Raw genomic sequence first — 8,448 nt, forward strand, 5'->3', positions numbered from 1 at the left:
GTTGGAAAAGACCTTTAAGATCATCGAGTGCGATCATTAACCTGGCGCTGACAAGTCCTCGACTAAACCGTGTCCCTGAACACCGTGTCTAGAGGACTCCTAAACACCTCCAGGGATGGTGACTTCACCACTGCCCTGAGCAGCCCATTTCAGTGCCTGATAACCCTTTTGGTAAAGAAATTCTTCCTAATACCCAACCTAAACTTCCCGTGATACAACCTGAGCCCTTTTTCTCCTGTCTTTTCACTTTTTTCTTGGCTGAACAGGCTGACCCCCACCTCTCCATAACCTCCTTTAAGGTAGTTGTAGAGAGCGATGAGGTCTCCCCGTACCCTCCTTTTCTCCACTTCCCTCAGCTGCTCCCAAGACCTGCTCTAAACCTTTCACCAGCTTTGTTGCCCTTCTCTGACAAACTCTAGTGCCTCAATATCCTTCTAATGACGTGCCCAGAATCGAACACAGTAGATTTCTGAATGCAGTGGGTCTGCTGCACCTTGATGAACGTGCTGATTTTAGTTAAGACACAGAAAATACATTTTCAAAAGTGGCTATGTGGTTTAGTTTGTCGTTTGCTCTTTTTGCCCAATTAGAACATCCTTCTTTACTTCATTCTGCCAAAAATGTGAGAGGATTTGTTGATTTTTGGTTTGTTTGTGACCTTTTCACTATGTAGTGATACTGAAGACAGTAGTCACTATAGGCCACTGTATTTATGTCTGCTACTAAGGAAATAATGTCAGAAGAGACTTGATTACAGAATAGCTTTGTATATCTCATGATTCCTTCTCATGATTCTGTATCACTTTACATAGCCTGAGCTATAACAGATGGCAGCTGCATTGTGTTAGGATTAAATACTGCAAACTGTGGATGTGTAGTGTTTTTCCTTTTTTTTTTTCTCTTGACTGTCTTTATATTTTGAATTATAGATGACTTTCAAAACTTTTGTCTAGAGAAATTGATTGCAGCAATGTTTTTCTAGATCCACATGCTCAACTTCTTCTTGAGGCTATGAAGCAATCTGGTTGGTATGTAAACTAATTCGTTTTGTTCTGTGTAGTAACATCATGATTATATGGAGTTATTGGTCATTTTCAAATTCTTCTCTATAACTTTGTTAATTTTGGCCTTTCAGCACTGTTTTTAATGACCGGCACTTTTCTTGTGAAAACTGTGATGGCTGTGTCAGTGGAGGTTTTGATTCCGCCACATCTCAGGTAGGCAGCACATTTCTCTCTTTAAAAGAACTGTTAATTTTTTTGGTGTTTTGTTGCTAGGATTAAATCTACTGATGCTGATAATCTGAGTTAGTGCTAAAAACAAGATAAATGAAAGATGTTCTGTGGTATTGGAACTAGTATGCTGCATTACGATAAGGCTTTTTATGAAAAACACTGATCTAAAGAGTCTAAATGCGTGCTGGGTCTCTGAGAATTAAGGGAGATGTTGAAACTTGGTGAAAAGTCTAACTCTATCTTTTCTTCTACAGATTGTTTTGTGTCAGAACAACATTCGTCAGCAATCTCATATGAACCGGGTGGTCACACATGAATTGATTCATGCTTTTGATCATTGCCGTGCACATGTTGACTGGTTTAAAAATGTCAAACACCTAGCATGTTCAGAGGTAAGTTAAAATACTTCTGATCTTGTCATTATATTAATTACTGCCAGTTATTAGGGATGCTTCATGTATAAGTAGACATGCTGTTATGCAGAGTTCATTTGCTTTAATTTATTTTTGCTTCGTGTTGATACATTGTGTCCTTTCTGTCATATCAACCTAAATAGCTTAATTCAGAAAATAAGTATTTAGTTTTCACAAATATTAGTAAGTCGATGTCATAGTAGGTAGAATGTGGCCACTGTGAGTGTGACGATAACAAGAAGTCATTTTTAACAAATGAGTGTAGTTAGAGATGACAACACATTCAAACGTTAATCACATATCTATAGGGCTCTTTTTCTCCCCTGCAAATCCTGTTATTTTGGGTAGTTATCACAGTAGTATGGTAACTTTATTTTTGTTTAGATTTTTTTTGTTAACAGCAAACTTGTCTTTTTCTGTAATACATTTTTTGATTAGTTGTGTTGCCAATAGTACACTTCAGTTATGACTTCTTGTTTGTTTCAGAGGACATGGGAGTTTGCTGCTTGAAAGACATTAAAAAGTGATGCATTAAGAGGTGAAATAAAAATGAGCACAGGCTAGTAAGGATTCCTCTTGTGCACACAACTTAGGTGTATTCACATGCTTTTAGTTGATTTCTGGTGTAATCCATATCATTTGACCACAAAAAAAAAGATTAATATTATGAAAGTGCATTCTTGTGACTCTGTAAATTAGGTGGCTTTTAAACTCTTTAAAAAATATAAAATTATATTAAAATGTTATAGTGGCTTTATTTTGAGGTGTTTGGGGTTTTTGTTTATTTGTGTTTTTTTAATGAGAACATATTTGATTCCAGACTTAAGATGTGCATAGGTTTCAACTATAAAACATATGTGAGAGAAGCAATATTTGCTTGATGTTTGATACATAATGAATCAGATTTCATAAAAATCAATTTTAATTCATTAATTCAATTCGTATTTGCTGTGGAAGAGTCACAGCCATGTATTAGCTTAACTTTTCATAGATAAGACTTAATGAGGTAACCTTATGCGCTATCAGTAAAGCCATTCTGTATAACTCTGGGGGATTGACCTTGGCTGGTTATCAGGCACCCATCACACTATTCTCCAACTCCTCCTCAGTAGGACAGGGGAGAAAAGTAAGATTAAAAAGTCTGGATAAGGACATGGAGGTCACTCAGCAGTTACCATCGTGGACAAAGTACACTCAACTTGGGGAAAATTAGTTTAATTTATTGCCAATTAATGACAGAGTAGGATAATGAGGAATAAAATGAAAAATACCTTCCTTCTTCCCAGGCTTCTCTACTGTCCTGGTTTGAACTAAACAGAACTAATTCTGCTCAGTGACTTTTACTTCTCAGCACAATCTCTTCTAAAAGGCTGCACTTTCTGAAGTCAGCAGCATGTTTTTGCAGACAGTGTGTGCTACTGGCAGTGATAACACTTGATGTTTACAGTTATTGCCTGGGACTGGGATGCAGACAGGCTCTTGCTGATACTTATTCCTATAGTGACCAAGGCCACTGCTGGCTCATGTGTGCCACACTGGGAGTGCCAGGAAGGGGTCACAAGGAAGTAGAAGGTTGCACCTTCTGGGGAGTAACAGACAGGACAAGTGACCAACAAGAGTATTCTATTCCATATACATCATATTCAGTATAAACTGAGGGATCACACAGGTTAGGCCTCTCTTCTTCAATGGCCGGCATCCAGGGAGGACTCTGTCTGATCTTCTTTCTTTGATCCTGATCCAGAGTTCCAGGATCCAGCTCCTGTATCCAGCTCCCTTCTGTCGCTGGGCCTGGGGCTTCCCTGGTGCCGCCTGCTCTGCAGCATCAGTGGGGATTGCTATTGGCAAAGGGGTCAGGTTTGATAACAGTTTTGTGTATATGTATATAGTTCACTATTTTTATTGTTTCCTTATTCATTAAAGCTGTTTTAATTTTCTTTTTCCAATCTGTAAGTCTCTCTGCCTTGTTCCCTTTTCCATCCCATTTGGGGACAGAGAGGAGTTTAGAGAGTGTCTGTCAGCGTTTAGTGGACAGCCCAGCCCTAACCCATGACAGCCTCAGTTCTTTGTTCCTGACTCTTCTACCTCTGTTCCCTTTGTGCAGCACAGGGGAATGGGAGCTGTGTGAGTTTCTAACACTCTGTCTTTGCTGCTTCTTACTCCTTGTGCTGTTCCCCGGCTCCAGTGTGAGGTCCCTCCCATGGGATACAAGCCTTCATAGAATCATTTAGGTTGGAAAAGACCTTTAAGATCATTGAGTCCAACCGTTAACCTAGCAATGCGAGGGTCACTGCTAAGCCTCGTAATTAAGCACCACACCTACACAGCTTTTAAATACTTACAGGCATGGTGACTCAACCATTTCCCTGGGCAGCCTGTTCCGATGCTTGACAACCGTTTAGGTGAAGAAATTTTTCTAAATATCCAATCTAAACCTCTCTTCATGCAACTTGAGGCCATTTTGTCTTGCCCTATTGCTTGTTACTTGGAAGAAGATGCTGACACCCCCCTCGTTGCAACCTCCTTTCATATGGTTGTAGAACCACCTTTTCTCCATGCTGAACAACTCCGGTTCCCTCAGCCGCTCTTCATAATGACTTGTGCTCAAGATCCTTCACCCTCTTTGTTGCTCTTCTTTGGACACGCAGCATTTAGAACATGCAAAAAGTTTGCACCCGAAACTTATTCTTCCTGAAGCCAGTATGCATGAAATAGCTGAAATATATATTCTTAGAAGTGCCATGAACTGCTGTTCTTCAAGACTTGCTCTAGCTTGGGTCATTTCCACAGCATATGGTCCAGGAATGGACTGCTCCAGCGTCAATCCCCCGAGGGCCACAGTTTCTTCCAGAAAACCTCCTCCTTCATGGGCTCTCCACAGGCTACAGCTTCCTTCAGGGCATGTCCATCTGCTCTGGTGTAGGGTTCTCCTTGCACTGCAGTGTGGGTATCTGTTCCACTGTGATCCCTCACAGGCTACAGGAAGACAACCTGTGTCACTATGGTCATCTTCATAGGTGGCAGGAGAATCCCTGCTCTGGTGCCTGAAGCACCTCCTTCCCCTCCTTCTTTTCTGGTCTTGGTGTCTGTGGGGCTGTTTCTTTCATGTTTTTATCACTCCTCTCTCACAGCTGCCATGTAGTGTTTTTTATCATGGAGGTACCACCAGCAGTGCTGGTGGGCTGAGCTTTGACCAATAGCTGATCTGTTTTAGAGCTACTTGAAATTTTCTTTGTCTGGCATGGAGGCAGCCCACTTTCTTGTCCCACAGAAGCCAGCAGCCACCCACAGTGCCAACATCTTGTCATATAAACCCAATACAATAATCCAGAATGATTAAATATCATCTACTTTTTTTTTTGTCCAAGCATTTACACAGTTCAGAATAAAACATATAAGCCTCAAAGATAAATTTAGAGAACGTAGATAAGACAAGACTGTACTTGCTCTTGTTCTTGTTGAAATTACTTGGTTGCTTCAGGGCTTTGGTGCTTATTATATGTTGTTTACAATTTTTATTGTCATTTTTTTAAATTCTTGCGTTTCACATTTTCTATGCATTTATTCTCTCTCTGGTACTTAATTACAGGAAATGTAGTTTTAGTCGTATTGCCCAACTGAGAGGGTAGGGTGTGGAACAGCTGGCAGACAAAAGAAATTGCAGTGCACAGCATGAGACAGTTAACAAGTTAAAACACCCATACTCATTTAAATGTCGCTTTTACTAAAGCTGGTGAATTACTCCTTTCCTTGATATTGCAGCTTAGTCTTAGAAAGGTATCTTCCTGACTCTTGTTTCTGATTTAGATATCTCCTGATATCTATATCAGAACATATCTATTGGGGAGAACATGTTCCGTGTTCTTTTAGCAGTTCATATATGTATATATACATACACATGTGTGCACACATGATCTTCTACTCATTCATTTCACCTTTAGGAATATGTGAGGCTTGGTGCCTGGAGAAACTCACAGGTTCTATAGCAATAATTTGCAATTCACTGAGACTGAGAGGGTTATTATAAAGGGCAGTGTACACTCTGTAGAAGTGGCCCTGGAAATAGTCTCTACAGCAGTCACCAGGAACATTGAAGAAAAAAAATTGTTAGAGCTTTTTTGACTTCATATTTCAGTGTGTTTCTCTGTGTGGCTTTTTTTTTTTTTCTCAATAGATTCGAGCTGCTAATCTTAGTGGAGACTGCACACTGATGAATGAAATAGCCAGGTTTAAATTTGGATTAAAAGGACATCATCAGGTAAAGACTGTTAAAGCCTACTGATTTGTTACAAGCCATCTTTAGGTACCTGATCTTGGTCTTCTACACTTTCATCGCTGAACACATCACAGAGAGAAGTAGATGCCATGGACTTGCTGCTTTCTCTTAATCAGCCTTTAATAATTCATGATAATTTTTTTTCCACCATGTTATTTTTGTTGAAGTGAAATTTCATAATACTTAATTGTATTGTTGAGCATTACCACTGACTATCGATGGTTGATAAGAACCGAACAAAATACAGAGTTTGCAGGAAATGTAGTGGGAAAGCCTTACCCCCTATAAGTGAGTAGAGCACTACAAAGTCTTTGAAAACTGGAGAAAGGACAATGACAAGAATTCTAAATAACCACATATGTTATAGGAAATTTTTTTAATAGTAATGCGGGCTGTGGATTGAGTTGCAAGTGGTTGTTCTTGTTAGAGCGTCAGTTAGTTTGCAGCTGGGGATGTTTAGATCTTTTTTTATCTTTTAGTAGACAAACTGTGAAAGCAAAAGTTGCCATAAAGAGAGATGTCGAAAGCCAGTAGAGGAGTCATTCCTTTATGTTTTATAGCATTTCATTTGGGAAGGAATTTAGTGATATTTATACCTGTTTCCTTCTGATGTGTTTTCTTGTGTCAAGTTGTACAAGTACTCTATACCTACAACAAATGCCAAATTGTATTTTAATTTCTCTTGTCAGGAATATCTCTTACTTATCTGATGGTTTATTTACACATGGAAGACTAAAACACATAGTTAACACAGGATAGAACAAAAATGTACTTTTGTGCTTATTACAGGCATTGTTTGACTCCTGTGATACAAAATTTTTGTGTATGTGTGCGAGTTAATGCTTGACAATCTGGAAAAATATATTAATACTAATAATGACAGATTTTTTTTTTGTCTAATTTCCACTTTAGACTTGTGTACGAGACAGAGCAATTCGTTCCATTCTGGCTGTTAGAAAAGTTAGCAAGGAAACGGCAGAAAAAGCTGTGGATGAAGTTTTTGATGCATGCTTCAATGATCTGGAACCTTTTGGAAGAATCCCGCACAGTAAAACAGATGCAAAACGTGCTTATAGAGACTTTCAGAACAGAGACCGCTATACTGCTAATTTGTAAAGAAAAAAAAAGTGTTTATATCCAATTGTTCTGTAATGTCTGAAGTTACAATCTGCACACACAGTGCTGGTGGAAGGGGCAACTCTATCAAATGTATCAATTAATTTTTGTAAACGTTTTCCAGAACCCAACTTCCATGGATGTGAACAGAGTAAATGAATAAGACTAAAAACTGCTTCCTCACCTGTTGTTCCAGCAAAATAATTTAGTACACAGGGTGACTTGTCAGATAATGATCTGCACATCTCGATGCACATTTAATTCTGCTCAGTCTGCCTGGGTCTTGGATAAATCTTTTCATAAAATCTTTACATTTCCACCATCTTTGCAGCACAGCCATAAACTTGATGATCTCTATCACTCCATTTTAAAGGGTGGGGATCTGTACTACACGTCTTGAGTCTAGATTTAATAGTTATGGCTAAATCCAGAATTTAATAAACTGACCTGTTTTTTAATACCTCCTGAAATTCTTGGAATTTCAACTCATCTAATGTGAACTGTACAGATACGTAAAACCCTTTTAGCTTTTTAGGAATTAGAATGACAATTCTGCTTACCAAATCAAGCTGGACAAGCATTGGTGAGAATCTGCCCACCAGGCTGAGCTTTTCTCAGACTGTTGGTATAGCTTCTTCCTGTACTTGCTAGGTGGGTAAGTCCATCTGAGGAAAGCCAGAAGCTGCTAGCTTCATCCTAGATCTGAGAGGAGCTGTCTCATTCTTCCATTTATTTCTGAATATAAGGTGTTATTATCATGGATTCAGAAGAACTGTTTTCTTCTCTTCCTTGAAATTAAAGGCGTGATTCAACTGCAGGTACGGTTCACTGAACTAATAGAGATGTGGGTCCCTGGTCAAAGGTTTGTAAGCATAGCTGCTATAACAGTTACTGGATCCAGATTCACGTGGGAAGTTTAGTTCCACAGAAGATGAAATAGTGCTGTCATTGTTTGATACAAAGGGCAAAATAGGCTTTCAGCTTCATAGGATGTCAAGATCTGAGTAGTGGTGGTGTCAGTTTTCCTGTGAAAAGCTGTTCACAACTGCAGAAGCATAGAATAATAGAGGCTGGAAGGGACCTCAGGAGACACTGCTGTTTTAACCGCACTGCGCAGTCAACTAAAACATGTCGCTAAGGAGCATTCCTAGTTGGTGTTTGAATATCACCAAGGATGGAATCTCTACAGCCTTTCAAGATAGCCCGTTCCAATGTTTGATCATTCTTGCAGGTTTGGGTTTTTTCCTCCTTGTATGCAAATGGTTTCCTGGGATTTTTTTATTTCCTCTTGTCCTTTCCTTGGGCACCACTTGGAAGACTGTGGCTAGATAGTGTCTACTTCCACCCTTGTCCTTGGTATTTGTACACATTGATAAGATCTCCCTGAACTTTCTCTTCTGTAGGCTGA

General features: G+C 39.3%; 1 protein-coding gene across 1 annotated transcript; it reads left to right on the plus strand.

Annotated features, from left to right (window-relative positions):
- Nucleotides 1-953: 953 nt before the first annotated feature.
- Nucleotides 954-7,304, plus strand: XRCC6BP1 (XRCC6 binding protein 1; the record flags this gene model as incomplete). The annotated part of the gene is made up of 5 exons (XM_009874734.1): nucleotides 954-1,028; nucleotides 1,136-1,217; nucleotides 1,490-1,627; nucleotides 5,823-5,906; nucleotides 6,837-7,304. Coding segments are annotated over 5 exons (583 nt in total), but the record flags the coding sequence as incomplete, so codon positions are not given.
- Nucleotides 7,305-8,448: the final 1,144 nt, after the last annotated feature.

Source organism: Apaloderma vittatum, unplaced genomic scaffold (genome assembly GCF_000703405.1).
Source record: "Apaloderma vittatum isolate BGI_N311 unplaced genomic scaffold, ASM70340v1 scaffold12658, whole genome shotgun sequence".
Classification (NCBI taxonomy): Eukaryota; Metazoa; Chordata; class Aves; order Trogoniformes; family Trogonidae; genus Apaloderma; species Apaloderma vittatum.